General features: G+C 50.0%; 1 protein-coding gene across 9 annotated transcripts in view; it reads right to left on the bottom strand.

Annotated features, from left to right (window-relative positions):
* Positions 1-10856: 10856 nt before the first annotated feature.
* INCENP (inner centromere protein) overlaps positions 10857-19059 on the bottom strand; it is a 28385-nt gene continuing 20182 nt past the window's right edge. For 8 of the 9 annotated variants that reach the window (XM_027090739.1, XM_027090737.1, XM_027090738.1 and 5 more), the window contains 6 exons: positions 18828-18950; positions 17399-17529; positions 15697-15775; positions 15410-15517; positions 13989-14139; positions 10857-12495 (listed from right to left, as the gene is read on the bottom strand). In XM_027090739.1, the coding sequence (XP_026946540.1) occupies positions 12281-12495; positions 13989-14139; positions 15410-15517; positions 15697-15775; positions 17399-17529; positions 18828-18950 (807 nt within the window). In that variant the 3' untranslated portion in view covers positions 10857-12280. Of the gene's footprint in view, positions 12496-13988; positions 14140-15409; positions 15518-15696; positions 15776-17398; positions 17721-18827; positions 18951-19059 lie in introns of those variants that run through there. The other variant, XM_027090745.1, reaches the window with a different exon arrangement.

Raw genomic sequence — 19059 nt, 5'->3', positions numbered from 1 at the left:
ACAATGGTGTGTTCGTTTCTGCTGTATCACAAAGTGAATCAGCTATACGTATACATTTATCCCCTCCCTCTTGCGTCTCCCTCCTCCCACCCTCCCTATCCCACCCCTCTAGGTGGTCACAAAGCACCGAGCTGATCTCCCTGTGCTATGCGGCTGCTTCCCACTAGCTATCTCACCGATGAATTCTTTAATGAATAATTGTGTGTGTGTGTGTGTGTGAGAGAGAGATGAAGCTCTTTGAAGCCTCTATTTTAATCAGACAACGAAAAAGAACTTCAGGTTTGCAGATACTTTATTGAAATGAAAATGTATTTGAGGTTTCAACAATTGTCTTGCAGTGTGTAGATCGAAAGACAAGAAAGACAAACACACACACACACACACAAAGAAAGACAGCTTGTGGTTTACACTCATCGCCAGTCGACGTCTTCTGAGTCAAAGATCTTATGGAAAGTTAAAACGGTTCACAGAAAATACTATTATATATAATTTCCTGGAAAACAAAAATAAACATCACTTAGATTTTCAACTCTTTCTTGTAAAGTAAAATCTTGCAGAATAAACATTTCTTATTGTTTTCCTGAATCTGTCCACACACATCTGTCATCCAAGAGAATTAGTGCTGGGAGTGAAATCAGAATGATCTCATCATTTATTTGATCATTCAGGAGACATTTATTAACGTCAAAGAAGTTCTGGTATTTCCAGATCTTTTCTCCACCAGGGATCCCTTGAGTAAGTTTTTTTCTGTATATTTCTTGTTCCTTGAAATAACTTATCCATAACTCTGCTGCATGTATTATCATTTTTCCACACAGAATTGTGAAAATTTCAGCTCCATGACATTTTTGAGCTCCTGTATGGCCTTCCTGTCAGAAATATAGAAAGTAGCCTGCTGCCTTTTACCTTTGACTTTGGGGCCTACAAAATCTTGAGGCTGTGCACTAAGAATGATTTGTCTGAGCTACGTTTTTAAAGGAAAAAACCCCATCATCCTTAATTGTAAGAATTATTCAGTAAATTTTAGTAAATACGTATAACATCTAATTTACCATTTTAAATACGCCTAACACCATATTCACTCTGCAGTCAGTGCAACCAATCTCCAGACTGTCTTCATCTTGCAAAAAAGAAACTCTATAGCTGCTAAATAACTCCCATTTTCCTCACCATCCAACCCCTGGAAACCACGATTCTACCTTCTACCGCTCTTCTACACCAAAACCTGTACAGGAATGTCCATAGCAGCGTTACTCATAATAGCCCCAAATTGGAAACAACCCAATCGTCCACCAGCTGATGAATAAGATTAAAAATATGGTACGTCCATACAGTGGAATATTGATACAGGCTATCACACGGATGAATCTTGAAAACATTACATAGGTGAGAGAAGTTGGACACGAGAGGCCACATATTGTGTGACTGCACTGATGTCCAGGACAGGCGAATGCATAGAGACAGAAAGCAAAGCGGTGGTTGCCGGGGCTTGAGGGCAGAGGGGCGTGGAGAGGCACTGCTTAATGGGATGTGGTTTCTTTTGGGGGTGATGAAAATGTTTTGAAACTGGAGAGTGGCGATGGTTGCACAACATTGTAATAAATGTACTAAACGCGGCCGAATTGCACAATTTTGATGGGTGAATTGTGGAGCGCGTGATTTGTATCTTCCCCCAAATAAGCTGTTTAAAAAGGGAACTCGTGAAGGGGAGGGACAAGCGAGGCCGGGCAGAACTGGGATCCAGCCACGGGAACCATCTTCTTAGGATGTGCCCCTGGGGCTGGCACCATCAGATGCTGGTGGCCACACCAGTGGAGTCTGTGGGCACGGGGTTCCCATGTTCACCCCGGCTGCCGTGATTAATCAGGATTGCTCTGGAACATTCTTGTCATTCTCTCCAAGTTGAAAGTCTTGGATACGAACACGGCTTTGGTCAACCCGGGCCACCTGCTGCACGTCCGAGCTCTCTGTGCCGGAGAGCTGGAAATGCGACTCTGTCCCCTCTCAGCCTCTACAGTGTGAGGTGGGGTCCTGTCTCCCACCTGCCTTCAGATTCCCATCAAATAGGAAGGGTCCAGACGCTGAGCAGCCAAAAGGGGACAATGGTCCATGACACATGGCAGCTCCTCTGAGAACCTGGAGATGCTCCAGTTCCAGCAAGCCCAAGCCTGGGCTCCTCAGATGGAGACAGGCTGGGACCTGGGACACGTTGCTGCAGCGTTTGCACCCGGATAAACGTCTCCTGGAGCAACAAAACACAAAGAAACTATAAGGGACTAAAAATAACTGCATGCAGTTGGGGCAAAGTATGGACAACAAGATACAAAAAGACCAAAAACCCAAATGCCACTTCTGAAGAACCGGGAGCAAAAGCAGGGGGTCGGGAGAAAAGCAGGGTACTGCTCATGTCCCCTGCACACGATGCCACCAAAGGGGTGGGCAGGCCACCTAAGCCACCCCTCTGGCCCGACCCCTGGACACACCCCTACCCTCCCCCCATAGAAGGAACAAGCTTGCCCCCCTTGGGAAGCAAGCAGGCAAGCAAGCCCTAACCAGAATCCCCTCGGGAACTCTCAAAGCTCCTGTGCTCCAGCGGTCGGTATCCCATGCTGATGACATCAGAATGCCCGGGGTGCCACCGGGCAGCAGAGTTTGGGAACCTCTAGCACACAGCATCTGGCACGGCGCTCCCATAAGGCTGGCAGGACGGTGTGCTCACAGCAACATAGCAGATGAAGAACCCGGGGTCAAAGAGGGCAATGTCATCTTGCAGGTTGACGGCCAGGCTGAGGCAGGACGGGCCCCCTGACCACTGGCATCTCCACACGCAGTGGACACATGTCTGCGTGGATGAGCTCTGCTCTGAGCCTCTGCATCAGGCTTCCCCACCTGGCCACGCTCCCCCAGCACAGCCCCTTTCATCCCAGCCAGACTCCCACACAGGAGGGAGGAGTGACCACCAGCTTCCGGATGTCACAGGCCCAGGGCCCAATGGCCATCGGGAAAATATCTGTGACTTCCGTCTAGAAGGCTTGGAACCCACACAAAAGCCTCAGCTGCCTCAGTACAGGGATCTGGTCCAAGGGAAATAGACTTGCCTCAGAAAACACTGTCTCGTTGATGATTTCTTACTATAAAGGTTTTTTGCTATAATGGCTTTTTGCCACATTGCCACTGTTTGAAAAACTATTTTTTTAATAAATTAATTTGTTTATTTTTGGCTGTGTTGGGTCTTCATTGCTGCCTGCGGGCTTTCTCTAGTTGCGGCGAGCGGGGGCTACTCTCCCTTGCGGTGTGCAGACTTCTCATTGCGGTGGCTTCTCTTGTTGCGGAGCACGGGCTCTAGGCGCGGGGGCTTCAAGTAATTGTGGCGTGTGGGCTCAATCCCACGAGGCACGTGGGATCTTCCCGGACCAGGGCTCGAACCCGTGTCCCCTGCATTGGCAGGCGGATTCTTAACCACTGTGCCACCAGGGAAGCCCCACAGCACTATTTACAATAGCCAGGACATGGAAGCAGCCTAAATGTCCATCAACAGAGGAACGGAAAAGAAGATGTGGTACATATATACAATGGAATATTACTCAGCCATAAAAAGGAACGAAATTGGGTCATTTGTAGAGACATGGATGGACCTAGAGACTGTCATACAGAGTGAAGTAAGCCAGAAAGAGAAAAACAAGTGTTGTATATTAACGCATATATGTGGAATCTGAAAAAATTGGTATAGACGATCTTATTTACAAAGCAGAAATAGAGACACAGAGAACAAATGTATGGATACCAAGGGGGAAAGGGAGGTGGGTGGGATGAACTGGGAGATTGGGATTGACATCTATACACTATTGATACTATGTATAAAATAGATAACTAATAAGAACCTACTGTATAGCACAGGCAACTCTACTCAGTGCTCTGTGGTGACGTAAATGGGAAGGAAATACAAAAAAGAGGGGATATATGTATACATATGGCTGATTCACTCTGCTGTACAGTATAAACTAACACAATATTGTAAAACAACTATACTCCAGTGGGTGCACATGTACGCACTGCTATATTTAAAAAGGACAACCAACAAGGACTTCCTGTATAGCACAGGGAACTCTACTCAATGTTATGCGGCAGCCTGGATGGGAGGGGAGTTTGGGGGGAGAATGGATACATGCATATGTATGGCTGAGACCCTTTGCTGTGCAGCTGAAACTATCACAACATTGTTAATCAGCTATACTCCAATGTAAAATGAAAAGTAAAAAAAAATCCACCCCAGGAAGTCTTCATATCCCCGCACTTCCAGGCTATGTCATCTGCCAGCCCTGTGGGTGATACCAGATACCATGCCCTGCTGCCAGTGGGCGTCAGGAAGTCTGGGTGCCAACTAGAGGCCACGGGGGGGCCTCCCCTTACCTTCCTTCCTCATGTCTGGACAGCGGTGCAGGAGAGCTGACCTAGAGCAACACCTTCTGAGTCAGATTCCGACCTAACTGCACACCCTACATGACCTTGGTAATGACTTTGAGTCTCACTTTCCATAAACTTAAAACGAAGATGAAAATAACACCACCACCGCCCCCTCCCCTGGCACAGAGAGCCGGTGTGATCAAGAAGCACAGCAAAGGCAGAGACCTTGCACGGTGCCTCGCACACAGTAGGTGATCTGTAATTGACAGTTATTATCCCTGTTTCCAACTAGTTCCCCGGGGAGCAGTTATCTGGGGCTGGATACAAAGCCCACACCGTTGACCCTGACACAGTAAGAGTTTACTGCCATGTTGTGGTATCTGCCTGAGTCAGTCTTCTTGATCTGTTTCAGCAAAACACAAGACACAACTGCCAAAGGGCCAGCGGCACGTGGTCCTGAGGACGGCAGCGCAAGAGACAGTGCTCTTCCCATTGCAGCCCGCTGGGCGGGGCCAGAGAGGGGACAGGTTCCTGCTCCCAGGAGTGTAACCAGCTGCATCTGGACCCTCCCCCCTCCTGGCGCTGCCACCTCGTCTTGGCCCCTCTCAATAAAACCACTGCAACTGCCTTCATGGTGAGGGTCCTCCCTGCTGGGGTCTCCTGCAGAGGTGGACGCTGCAGAGGCAGACCCAGCAGGGGCTGGGTGCTGGGGGTGGAAGAGGGTGGCATGTCAGCCAGGGGTAAGGGGCACCGGGGTAAGAGGGACAGGTTTGGGGCCACAAAAGGTGTCCATCCAGGAAGCGTGATGGTCACCTAGATCAAACCAGGGCTTCTCAAGTGGCTACTGTCAGGTCCTTTTCAGCCCTGAAGGGATCTCTGATGAAACGCTGACCACACAGAACTACCGTCTCTGCCCTGAGCTTATATTTTTCCTGCATCGTCTCAAATCTCTGTCTCCCTCTCTCTGCCATTGTGTCTGCTCTCAATTTAGTCCAGTGGGATCACAAACATTCTAATAACATCATGACCAAGATACCTGGGGCAGGAATCTTCTAGGCTGGCGTGTTTCCCTGCCATTCCTGCAGTGCTGACTGCACCCTCCCAAACCCTTCCTGCTGCTCCCAGCACCCCCATGAGGTTTCTGAGTACAAGCAATCCCTTACAGGAGGTGATCCTGTACTTGTTTTTTGGGATTTTTTTTTGCGGTACGCGGGCCTCTCACTGCTGTGGCCTCTCCCGCTGCGGAGCACAGGCTCCGGACGTGCAGGCTCAGCGGCCATGGCTCACGGGCCCAGCCGCTCCGCGGCATGTGGGATCTTCCCAGACCGGGGCACGAACCCGTGTCCCCTGCATCGGCAGGCGGACTCTCAACCACTGCGCCACCAGGGAAGCCCCTGTACTTGTTTTGTTACAGAATCCCAGGGGCCCCTACCTCTGTTATTCTCAAATCACAATTCAAAGACACAAATATACCCCTCAAATTCTCCTGCTCTGATTCTGTGGGATGGATTCCCATCCCTCACCGATCCCTCCAGGCCAGAGGCAGGGCTGGCAGGGACGACAGAGACCCAAAGAAATGTCACAGCTCTCACGGGTTATTATCTCCTCTCCCTTGACATGTAACCCTAGACTCGTTATCTTGACATTAATCTGATAGGATCAGCTTTCCTAGATCTTAATAGCTGAGGAATGGGGAATGTTTAAAGAGGAAAGTAATGTAGGCAGTTGTGTGTGTGTGTGTGTATCTGTGGGCAAATAAGATTAAAGGCTTGTGGATTTAGGCAACTAAATCTGAATGAAAGTGTTGGACCTTCATGTCCCCTTTTCTAGCCTTAATAAATTGCAGTCAAGGCCAGTACCAAACGAAGGTGTGACGGTTTTCAAAGCTCCGCATTGTAAGAAAATGAGTTCACTTCCTCCTTGCGGCACGCAGGACAGATGGCTTTGGTCGAGAAAGTTCAACGTTATTGGCAGGAGCGGAGCTTTGGTTGGGGTGGGCCATGGAACTTATTTTCTGCTTTGCTGGTTGGGGACAACCAAGGTTGCATTCCTCAGTAAGGATACAAAGCAGGTGCCTCAGGCGTCGAGTAACTCAGCTTCTCTAGTTCTGGCTGCTGCTGCCTGCTCTATACGTATCCACGAGAACCTCAGAATGGAGCTCCAAAAGGACAGACAGGACAGTAACCTGAGATCAAGTTTGCAACACAGGCTATGGCCAGTTTCCCTTCCGATGCCTGCTCTTCCTTCTTTCCCGAAGCTTCTGGGGGGAGCCCAGAGGGAGCAGAGGCTGCTGTGGCTCTTCCCCAAGCAGAGCTTACCCAGCGTTCACTGCTGCTCGGCGGACTGAGCTGCAGGGGCACCCGTGGCATCACCATCCTGGATGGAGCCAGAAAGCAGCTGTGCCTTAGTCTACCTGAGGGAGATGGGGAAAGTCTCACAGGGCAGGGAACCACATGGGGCCCGGCCAGAGGAAGACTGTCAGGGAGGCGAGATGGAGGGCTACAACGAGGGGTGGGATTGGCACGCATGGATGGGTCCTACGGAAGCAAGAGAGAGCCTAGATAAACCTGTTCTGTTCATCTTTACTCTGACTAGGTGTTGAAGACCTTTCCCAGCTCTGTTCCTGGGAATATGGTAGGATAGGCTATTTGCACCACCTCACGCATGGGGGCAGGGGAATGGTTAGCAGCAGTGACTTTTAAAAGGCAAAAAGTTTGAAATTTTGACTTTTTTTTATAGTTCATACTTTTTGTGTCGTGTAAGAAATCTGTACCAAATACAAAGATAATAAGATTTTGTCCCATTTTTTTTCTAGTTTTATATTTTTAGTTTTTACATTTAGGCCTATGATCCATCATGAATTAACCTGATAGATGGTATGAGAAGGGTGGGAGATTTTTAAATATATCCAATTGTTCCAAGACAATTTTTTGAAAAACATTATCCTTCCCACACTGAAGTCCCTTTCCACCTTTGTCAAAAACCAAGTGACTATACATATGTAGTTCTACTTCTGGACTCTACACAGTTCCAAGGATCTATTCCATGGATCTGTGTATCTATCTTTACACTGATACAATACTATCCTGATTACTGCAGCTTTGTAATAGTCTCGAAGTTATGCAGTGTAGCCCCCTCAAATTTGTTCTTATGGACATCTTAAGAACATTGAGTTTCCAATTCATGAACATTGTATTATACATATCCCTTTGAGGTCTTCATTAGTTTCTCTCAGCAATTTTTTTTTTTTTTTTTTTTTACTACACAGGTCTTTCACATCTTTTGTCAAATCTACTAAGATGTTGATAATTTTGGACATTATCCATTGCATTGTTTTTTAATTTCAGCTTCTGATTGTGCAAGGCAGGTGTAGAGAAACACAATCGGTTTTCATATATTAATCTTGTGCCTGCATCCATGCTAAACTCACTTATTAATCCTTTTGTAGACACTGTGAGATTTTCTACAAGTCATCTCTGAATATAATTTTAATCCTTTCTTTCTCGTACCTTTTTTCTTTACTGCCCTCTTGCACTGGCTAGAACCTCCAGTAAAATGTTCAGAAGTAATGACAGTGGGCATCCTTGCATTGGACCTGTTAGTAGGAGGAATACATCCATTCACCATGCTTGCTGAAGATTTTTTGGTAGAAGGGCTTTTTCAAACTGGGGAAATTCCCTTAAAATTCTTACTTGCTTAAAGCTTTTATCATGAATCAGTGTTAAACTGTCCAGCTCACTTTCTGTATCTATCAATTTAATCACATGATTTCCCCCCTGTATTAATATGAATTACATTGACTTTCAAATGTTAAACCTACTTTGCAATGCTGGGATAAACCCTATTTGGTTAAGATGTATTATGCTCTTTATATGAGTCATTTGTTGGATTTCATTTGCTAAAACTCAAAGAACCTTGATGTTCATGGCAGGTAATCTTCTAGCTTTCCTTTTTTGCAACGTCTTTTGTCTGGTTTGGGGATCAGAGCAATGTTGGCCACATAGATGGAGCAGGAAAATATTTTTTCCTCTGATTTCTTGGGAGAGGTTGTGTAGAATTGGTGTTATTTCTTCCTTGAACATTTACCGCTAAAATGATCGAAGCCTAGAGGGTTCTTTGTGAAATTTTATTTATTTTTAAAATTTATTTATTTTTGTCTGCATTGGGTCTTTGTTGCTGTGCGCGGGCTTTCTCTAGTTGTGGCGAGCGGGGTCTACTCTTCGTTGCGGTGCGAGGGCTCCTCATTGTGGTGGCATCTCTTGTTGCAGAGCACGGGCTCTAGGCGCACGGGCTTCAGTAGTTGTGGTGCGCGGGCTCAGTAGTTGCGGCACATGGGCTCAGTAGTCGTGGCGCACAGGCTTAGTTGCTCCGCGGCATGTGGGATCTTCCCGGACTGGGGATCGAACCCATGTCCCCTGAGTTGGCAGGTGGATTCTTAACCACTGTACCACCAGGGAAGACCCTTTTTGTGAGATTTTAAACTACAAATTAAACTTCTGTCATACACAGGGCTGTTTAAATTTTATATTTTTTCTTGAGTGCACTGAGATAATTTTTATCTTCCAAGGAATTTGTGTCCATGTCATTTAAATTGTCAAATTACCATAAGTTGTTCATAATATTCTCTTTTAGTTTTAGTATCTGTAGAATCTGTGGTGGTGTTTCCTCTCATTCCTGACATAGGTCATTTGTTTACTCTTTTTCTCCTTATCAGCCTCAACAGAGGTTTACATTTTTTTTTTTTTTTTGAGCTTCTTAAAGAACCAGCTTTGGGTTTAATAAAATTTTCTCTATCATTTTTCTCTTTCCAATGTCACTGACTTCTGCTCTACCTTTGTTATTTCCCTTATTCTGCTTATATTTTTGTTTGCTCTTCTTTTTCTAGTTTACTAAAGTGGAAGCTAGCGTCATTGATTTGACACTGTTTTTCTAACATAGGCATTTTAGTGCTATAAATTTCCCTCTAAGTACTGCTTTAGTTGCATCACAAGATACAAGGTCAATACATCAAAGTATAGAAACTGCATTTCTATACACTAGCAATGAACAAGTAGAAACCAAAATTAGAAGGACAATACCATTTATAACAGCTCCAAGAAAATAAATACTTAGCTTTAAATCTAACGAATCTTATACAGGATCTGCATGCTGAAACTGCAAAATGCTGATAAAAGAAACCAAAGATGTAAATAAATGAAGAGATATATCATGTTCATGGATTAGTAGACTCACTAGCATAAACATGTGAATTCTCCCCAAACTTATAATATATAGATTTAATGTAATTTCAATCAAAATCCCAGCAGTGTTTTTGTATAGATAAGCTGATTCTAAAATTTATACAGAAAGGCAAAATTGATAGAAAAGCCAAAATAATTTTGCAAAGAATAAAGATGGAGAAATCACACTACCAGATTTTTAAGACTTATAAAAGCTACAGTAATCTTGACCATGTGGTACTGGTAAAAGGACAGACCCATAGATCAACGAAAGAGAATACAAAGTCTGGAAATAGACCCATACAAATATGGCTGATTGACTCTTGACAAAGATACAAAAGAAATTCAGTGAAAAAGAATAGTCTTTTAAACAAATGGTTCTAGAACAACTGGACATCCATCTATATGCTCCCCAAAACAAAAAACATAAACCTCACATTAAAAAAAAATGAACTCAAAACATCATAAGCCTAAATGTAATATATAAATCTACAGACTATTTAGAAGAAAATATAGGAGAAAATCTTTTGAGAACTGGGGCTGGACAAAGATTTCTTAGACATGAAGCCAAAAAAGCACCATCCATAAAAAGGAAAAAAAGCTGATAAACTGGATTTCATCAAAATTAAAATTTTTGCTCTATGAAAAATACTGTTAAGTGAATGAAAAGACAAGTTGCAGACTAGGAGAAAATACTGCAAAGCACGTATCTGACATCACATTTGTACCCATAATACGTAGAGATTCTAAACACAACAGTAAGAAAACTAACAACTCAATTTAAAAATGAACAAATGAGGGACGTCCCTGGTGGCCCAGTGGTTAAGACTCTGTGCTTCCACTGCAGGGGTGCATGGGTTTGATACCTGGTCCCCTGGTTGAGGAACTAAAATCTCACATGCCATGTGGCATGGCAAAAAAAAAAACAAAAAAAACCCACAAGGCACATGAAGAAAGAAATCGTGGCCCAGTAAAAAAGGAACCAAAAAACAAAAAGAACAAATGAGTTGAACACTTTGCCAAAGAAGATACACAGATGGCAAGTAAGCACGTGAGCTGATGTTCACCATCACCAGCTATTATGGAAATGCAAATTAAAACCACAATGAGAATTCACTACGCGTCTATTAGAATGGCTAAAATAAGAAGCACTGACAATATCAAGTACTAGTGAAGATGCAGTGCAACCTGTAACTACCTTTTTGCTGAATAACAATTTTTTTCTCAAACACACTATGTAAATATGCTTTTATAAGAGGTAATATTTTGACATTGTGGTTTCAGGCAAAGACACATTCACCAGTTGACTCAACACAACAGTTTCTCATCAGAGAACATATGGAACAAATTTAAATTCGCACCGTATTTGAATGAACTGTAAAGTGTTTTTCTTTGCGTGGTGGAATCTTCTAGATTTCATTCTGTTGTGTGCATTCACTCTTTACTCATTTTAAAAAGCTCTCTTATATTCAGCCTTGATTTTGTCCTAAAGCAGGGTCAGCAAACATCTTCTGTAAAGGTTCATAGTAAATATTCTCAGCTTTGCGATCCATAAGGCCTCTGTTGTAACTACTTAACTCTGCCCTCAGCGGAGTAGCCGGAGACAACAGGCATTCATTTCTACTGGGCGGGTTCCAATGAAACTTTACAAAAATGGACTGCAACTTGATTTGGCCCATAGGCCCCAATTCACCAACCCCCATTCCAGGGGCTGGAGTAGGAGATGATGAAGCTGTGGCACGTTTAGAACATGGTTGGCAGCGATGGGGCAGGGCCAGCTTCCAGGGACACTAAGCATTGAATTAGCAGCTGCCTGGATTTGCTGGAGAAACATCTCAACTACTTGCACGTACTGGTCCCGAGGGAGTTTCAAGAGACGGCCCCTTCCTAACCCAGATCTCCTGCTTCAGCAGCACGTCCACGTTCTCAAGTCCTTTCACCATCCGTGCAGCAAGGGTGGGTGGAGCCTGAGGCGTGGAGGGGCTGAGGGCCTCTCTTAAGCGGCAGAGCTGTGTCAAGAGCCCAGTTCCCCTGACCTCAACTCCAGGTCTTACCTACTGAATGAGCCCCCCTCTACAGGCAGGGCGCTCCCCAGAAAAACGGGAAGTAGCGTCACCTGCCCCAACATGAAAGTAACTGAAGTGTTTCTCAGGGTTGTCCAGGGTGGTATCAGAATCACCCACTCCGTCGGCATCTCTGGGGGTGGGACCCAGGTGGCCTTGACACACATCCCAGGAGAAAAAGCAGGTCCTATTCCTCCAGCCCATCCAGCGGCCCGAGACGGGGCCAGGGTCCGGGGCTTTCTGCAGAGGAGCGCAGTCTTCATGATACTCACAGCAGGCATGAAGGAACAGACTTTATTAATCTAGCTCTCAAACACTAGAGGCTAAAATTCAGTTGAACTCTAACAATCTATTTACAGAGTGCTGTCAGCAGACCAGGCAAGGCTGGCCCTGGGTCTTCCCCGAACACCCAACAAGCTTGGCCTCCCAACAGGCCCGAGCCGCCTTCCCCCGTAGCCCACAGAGGACGTCTATATACACTTGACCGAACCCTCAGCGACAGGATACGAGGCAGGACGGCACCAGACCAACAGAGACACAGACATACAGACACAGATGAAGGCTGAGGCTGCCCAGCAGGCCCGAGGGCCTGGCTCAGTGCTTCTTCAGGCTGTAGGCCAGGCTGCCAGGGACCCTGGGGCCCTGCAGGGGCGGCGAGTTCCACACGGCAGAGCTGGTGCGCTTATGGTAGCGGGGCTTGCTCTTCTTGAAGATGTCCTCCAAGTCCAGTGGCAGAATGGTTCCGAAGAGTTCCAGAAGGTTCGGGGGGTGGTAGTACTGGTGGATGATGGCCTGGCTAAGCTGGGTGCCTGCAGGAGGACACCAAGGGCTGGGTCACTACCCTGGGGCTCCCCCTGCCCCCCACAAAGAGCCCTCGGCGCCCTCTCCACCTCAGCATTCCTTCACCTCCTGTCAAATCAGCTCCTCTCAGGGCCCTCGTCCAGCCGCCCCCCCCCAACCAAACACGGATAACCTCTCACTGCGCGCTCCTACAGCTGCTCTCCAGCGACTCACGTGAGCCAGGCGCTAGGCTGAGGTCACTGCATGACCCCCCTCATCCCCACAGCCACCTCGGAGGCAGGCCCTCTACCCGCCCCGGTTTACAAGGGTGAGATCTGCCCAGAGGCACACAGCTAGAGACTGGCAGAGCCGGGATTTGAAGACAAGTCCAGCTCCAGAACCAGAGCATCTGATGCCATCCTCGACTGCCTTGGTTGGCTACTCATCTCATCAGCACCACAGCCCCACGATGCCTGGTGCAGGCTGACACTGCCGGTGGCTCAGAGCCCGGCCAGCGAGGCTGAGGAGGACCCCGGGGGCGTCGGGAAGCAGAATGTGTGCCCAGCACTTGCCCTGCACCAGGCCTTCCTACGCTAACTCACTTCATCCTCGATAGCCCTTCTCAGCTGGGTGCTCTAAGCACCCCCATTCCACAGATGGGAAAACTGAGTGAGAGTTTAAGTAGGCTGGTAAAGGTCAAGGGCTCCCCGGCCACGCTGACCCCTGCCCGCTGCCACCTCTAGAATGACTGGACGTTAAGGAGATGAAGTCGGATTCTAGTCACTGTGGGGTTCTGTACACTGTACAGAACTGTACAGAACACTGTACTGTACAGCGCCGATCCCCTCCAGGGTTCTGGCCCTTCCTCCGGGGAGTGAGACTGCAGCCCGCCCCGCCCCCAGCTCGCCAACTCCGTAAGGCAGCCGCTGCATGCACTGGCCCTGCTCACTCCCCGCAGGCCTTGCACCCAGGCCTGAGGGGGCACCTTCACACTTACCCACACTCCTGTTTAGAGGCCTGTAAGCTCAGCGTCCCATCCTGCTGGGCCTCGAGTACCCCCATCCCCGTCTCCAACTCCTCCCCCAGCTGGCTGGAACCCCTTGCTGCAGCTCTGTGCGCTGCTGAAACCCCACTACTCTTAGCTCTATTCCCACCCCCAGGCAGCATATTTGGGTCCCTGTGGCCTGCTGGGTGGGACCCCAAAGGGGCAGCCAGATAGAGTCTGAGGTGGAACACCCAGCACCACGCCCGCCAGCAGCCAGCTGAAATCTAATGCATCTGTTGAGAATGGAAGCGCCCAACGTCCAGGTCTGGTCCTCAGATGAGCCCGCTGGCCACAGGGCGCCCACCCTTCCCCAGGCGCATCCCAAGGCCCGATGCAGACTTGTCGGCCAACGACTCAAGCTGCCAGCCCATGGGTGCAACAGGCTCCTGACCCCCGCAGCCGCTGAGCCACCCCCTCCAGGGCTCGAAGTCACAAGGGGGGACCCGGCTCTCCTGGGGAGCTCCGGGCCCTGCACACCTCTGGCCCAGTTGGGGATGGGCTTCCGGGGATGGGCCTCGTCATCGGTGGAGTCATCGCTGTTCAGATCCATCCCGTAGTTATCCGGGTTGATCTTGGGGGGCGCCCTGTGTCCCTGTGGGGTCATTTGATACGAGGTACAAGCTGGAGACTGGAAAAGATGAACAAGGCCGTCAGCTGCCTGCCCTGCAGGCTGGTACCTCCCGCCACTGAGGAGCATGGGGCTCTGGCCACCTCCCCTCATTTCACGGGAAAAAAGAAGAAGGTTCAGGGGTCGCTTTTTAATTAAAAAAAAAAAAAAAAAATCACACCATATACATGACTCCATGTCTTCTTTTTTCATGTGAAAGTATGTTGTAAACATCCTTCTAGGTTAGTGTGTCAGTGTGTGTCCTGTGACCCGCAGCAGGGCAGTTCACTGGGAACCCCAGGATTTGTAATTTAACCATGTGGTTCAGCTAACTTCCAAGTTTTCAACATCTTAAACGGTGTTGCAATGAAAACCTTATATTACATTTTGTTTGTAACAGCATTAATAGCCTAAATGCTTGTCATTAGGGACTGGTTAAAGACCTTCTGGTACCACTAACTGGAACACAGCGGTCAAAAGTAAGAGATTTACAAGCGGTGAAACAGACAGACGTCTAGGATACATTAAATGAAAGGAAAAAAACGAGAAAAAATCAAACTGCTAAATGGTATGTGTTGTGGACTAAATGTATTCCCCCCCAATTCCCATGTTAAATCCTAACCCACGATGTGATGGTATTTGGAGGTGGGGCCTTCGGGAGGTACTCAGGTCATGAGGGCAGAGCCCTCATGAACAGGATTAGTTCCCTTAGAAAAGAGAGCTCCCTCTCCCCTTTGGCCATGTGAGGACACAGCGAGAAGACGGCCGTCTGTGAACCAGAGGAGGGCTCTCATCAGACACTGGATCTGCCAGCGCCTTGACCCTGGACTTCCCAGCGTGTCTGTCGTTTAAGCCACCCAGTCTAGGGTAATTTGTTGTAGCAGCACGAACAGACTACGACAGTATGGGTAGTCTGTGCCCATTTACAACTACGCATATGTGTGTGTGAGGTAAAGCGTGTGTATAAAATGTATTTACACGTAAAGTATAGAAAGATAGACACCAGACTTAGACTTTCCCTCTGGGGGTACCTTTCTTTTGCTTTATATTCTTTTATAAAGTTTAGTTTCTTTTCTTTTCTTTTTTCTTTTTTTTTTTTTTTTTTTTTACAACAAATTCTACTTTCAGAATAAAGAAGAAGATATATTTCAAATATAGTAAAAAAACAACTGGGCCAACTGTATGCTTCCACTTTCTTATGGTCCTAATGCATACAGCCTGTGCCTCCGGCTACCGAGAAGAGAATAATGAGAGCCAGGGGGTCCTCTCCACCCTGATGCCCGGGCCTCACCTGCACGTCCACGGTCACGTTCAGGCTTTTGCTGGCCGCCGCGGCCTCCCTGGCTTTCTTCTCCTGCTCCTCCTGCAGCCGCTGCTCAGCCAGGCGCTGCTGTTCTTCCTGGGACCCCGGCGGAGGGCAGGATGTCACAGACCGCGTGTGTGTTCTCCCCTCCCCCCCACCAACGCCTCGCAGCGAGGCAGGCAGGGCGGCTCCTGCACCAGGGCCCCTGGACCAGGCCTCCCAGCCCAAAGCTCAGGGCAGACCCCGTGGGAGCCACAGGCCCGGCTCCCCTTTACCTTTTTCTTCTTCTCCTCCAGCTCCCTCTGCAGCCGCTCCTTCTGTAGCCGCAGGGCCTTCTCCCTCTCCTGCAGCTCCCTGAGGACCGAGCAAGAGCCTGTCAGGGTGGGAAGCTGAGGCCCGGCCCCGTTCCACCCTTGCCAGGGAAGCCAGGACCCTGGCACATGCCGCAGAGGAGGGAATGGCAGGACGGGCATGCCAGCGAAGAGCCAGCAGCTGTGCTCGCACCCAAGGGGCTAGGAGCGCTCAGCTGAGGGTCCGGGAGCACTCAGCCCCGAGGCCCGCCAAACTGGGCCCCGCGCCTCCACACCACTCAGACCTCCGTGCCTCAGTCTTGCCTGCTGTGCAATGGGGAACAGAACACCTTTCCTCCAGAGCTGCCACGAGAACAAAATGAGGTCATCTGAGCTACCGCCACTCGTCCTGACCCACAGGCCAAAACCCGGCCCCAAGCCTGACACAAAGCAGGGAGGGGCCGTTCACGGCTCAGAGCCACCTGCACTTACTCGCTCATGACCCTGAACAAGTCACGGAACCTCTCTGGACCTGTGTCCCCCTCCGGGAAGTGGAGCAGCTGGTACCCACGCTGCAGGTGTCTTCAGGTGAGGATTAAACAAGGAAATGTGTGGAAAGCGTGTGGCTCGGTACCCGCCCAAGCTGCCAAACGTTATGACCGTCGCCACCCCCTGAAGCCCCTGGCGCTGCCCGACACACATCCAACTCTAAAGTCCCATCAGCTGCCGCCCCGTGTCCCCCCCGAGACTCCTGTCTCTGATTCTGCCCACAGGACCAGGGACCCCTTTGTGCCAAACAACACGATGGCCCTGACGCAGTCAGCCCTCTGGTTGTGACCCACCTCCTTCTCCACTGGGCCTGTAGCCACCCACAAAGACGGACACGGAAAAAAGTGCTGCCTGGTGTTTCCCAGTGGGTGGAAGCAGGAGAGAGGCCAGGCCTGGGCCTGGGCCCACCCGAGTCTACACGCACACGGGGGAGTCCGCATCTGCACACACGCATAGGATCCCACGTATCTCCTGGCCAGTGGTGACGGAGGCTTACCCTCCTCGGCATCCCCAGGACCCAGCATAACCTGGCACAGGGACTGGCCTTGGATAAACGCTTGTGGAACTAAACGTGGAATTCTCGCCTATCGCAGAGACCACTGCCTCTGCGAGGGCTCATCTGCCACGGTCCCCAGTTGCGGGGAGGCGGGACAGTCTGGAAATGTTGGTGGGGGGGCAGCCCGAGTCATCACCAGCCCCAGAGGAGCACGCGCGGTGGGCACGAGCCAGGGGTGCCGAAGGCCCTGCAATGAATCACAGCACGTGGTGGCCTGACTCTGCCACCAAAGGCCCTCAGTGGCTGCTGAGAAATGCTGGTCGTCCTGCGGCCCCACCGCCCCCTTATGTCAGCTGAGAAAAGAATGAACCAAAGGGCTCAGCTCATCTGGTTGGAAGCAGAACAGAGACACAATCCCGAGCGACCCTGCCCGTTACTCCTTGAATCTCCAGCAGCCAACACACCACGTCTGGAGCCAGGAAGAAAGCCTGTCCTTCTTTTCCAAACTCCCGAGTGAAGGCAGGAGCTGCGTCTGGGTGACGGCTACATCTGTGTGTCAGCCACACGCGCACAGGAGGACGGCTGATGTGACAGCGAGGCGCCACAGAGTCACCTGGGCGCCGGGCCTCCGCGACGCCTCACCTCTCGGCCTGCAGCCGCTCCAGCTCGCGCTGCTCCACCAGCCTCTTGGCCTCGGCTGCCTTCCGCAGCCGCTCCTGCTCTTCCTCCCTCCTCCTCTGCAGCAGCTCCTGGTGGCGCCTCTCCTCCTCCTCCTGTGACCAGAGAGCAAGGTCAGGGTTCGCAGGCCAGCCCGGGCTGGAGAGGCAAGAGCGGGTCTGGGAGGGAGGAAGGGGGGGTGGGGGGAGGAGCAGCTGGCCGGAAGGCCTGTCCTTCCCAGAAGCTCCTCTCGCATCAAGAACAGCAGGGGCCGACTTCCCTGGTGGCGCAGTGGTTGAGAATCCATCTGCCAATGCAGGGGACACGGGTTCGAGCCCTGGTCCGGGAAGATCCCACATGCGCGGAGCAACTAAAGCCTGTGCAGCACAACTACTGAGCCTGCGAGCCACAACTACTGAGCCCACACGCCACAACTACTGAGGCTGTGTGCCACAACTGCTGAAGCCCATGCACCTACACCCCGTGCTCCGCAACAAGAGAAGCCACCGCAATGAGAAGCCCGTGCACTGCAATGAAGAGTAGCCCCCGCTCGCCGCAACTAGAGAAAGCCCGCGTGCAGCAACGAAGACCCGACGCAGCCAAAAATTTAGAGAAATAAATATAAATAAATAAATTTAAAAAAATAACAGCAGGGGCTGAGCCCAGGGACACCCCATACGAGGCTCCACCCACAAGGACCACGGCAACCGGCCTGAGGCGCGTCTTGCGACAACTTCTTTTGCTGCAGCGGCAGATTTAGTAGTTAAGGGTACAGACTGGACGAAGCCAAACTCGTGAGCTGGGTGACACGAGGCGAGTCACAGAAGCCTTCTGGCCTCGGTTTTACCCTCATTGATAAAATGGGGACAACAGTCACGCCCACGCCTCCTAAGACTGCTGAGTTTATACACATGACGCACTTAGAACAGTGCCTGGCACAATGTAAATACTCCATAAATCTTAGCCATTAGTCTTATGACCCCCTAATGCCAGATCTGTGTTCCCTAGAGTCGTAAGACCGACAGTTCCCAGGAAGAGGTGGGCCCGTCATCTTAGAGGCAGAACGTTTAATCCTCGCAACAACCCTGTCGAGTAGATACCACTGCTACCTGAAGGAACCAAAGCACAGAGAGGTCAAATAACCCACCCAGGGTCACACAGCTAATAGATGGCAGAACTGAGATTGGAAGTCTGGCTCCAGAGTCCGCGCACTTAACCCTCAAACTGCTGCCTCTACAGAAAACACAGGGCGGGTCCCCGTCCCCGTCCCCACCTCCATGGCCTTCGTGAAACCTCCTTGTGAGCTCAAGGCAGCAAGACCCACCAAGATCAACCCGACGCAGGGGGTGAGCCCAGCGGCCCAGGGGCGCGGAGGCAGTGCCGGCCTCCTGCTGCGTGAGCCCGGCGTGCGTACCTGCTGTAGCCACCTGAGCCTCCGCGCCTCGTCCTCCTGCCTCCTGCGCGCCTCCACCTCCCCCATCTTCTTGGCCGCCGCCTTCTTCTTGGCCTTCTCCTCGGCCAGCCGCTCCTCCTTGGCCTGCGGAGCCCACCCACAGACGCCCATTGGAGCAGCCCGCCACTCAGCCGTACAGGGTGGGGCCCAGTACGCAGCAGGGCAGATACTCCATGTCCCTGGGGCCCCGGCT

The sequence above is a fragment of the Aethalodelphis obliquidens genome, unplaced genomic scaffold (assembly GCF_003676395.1).
Source record: "Aethalodelphis obliquidens isolate GAN/ISIS:26980383/991018 unplaced genomic scaffold, ASM367639v1 scaffold69, whole genome shotgun sequence".
Lineage (NCBI taxonomy): Eukaryota > Metazoa > Chordata > Mammalia > Artiodactyla > Delphinidae > Aethalodelphis > Aethalodelphis obliquidens.
This window is presented reverse-complemented; position numbering and strand designations above follow the sequence as displayed.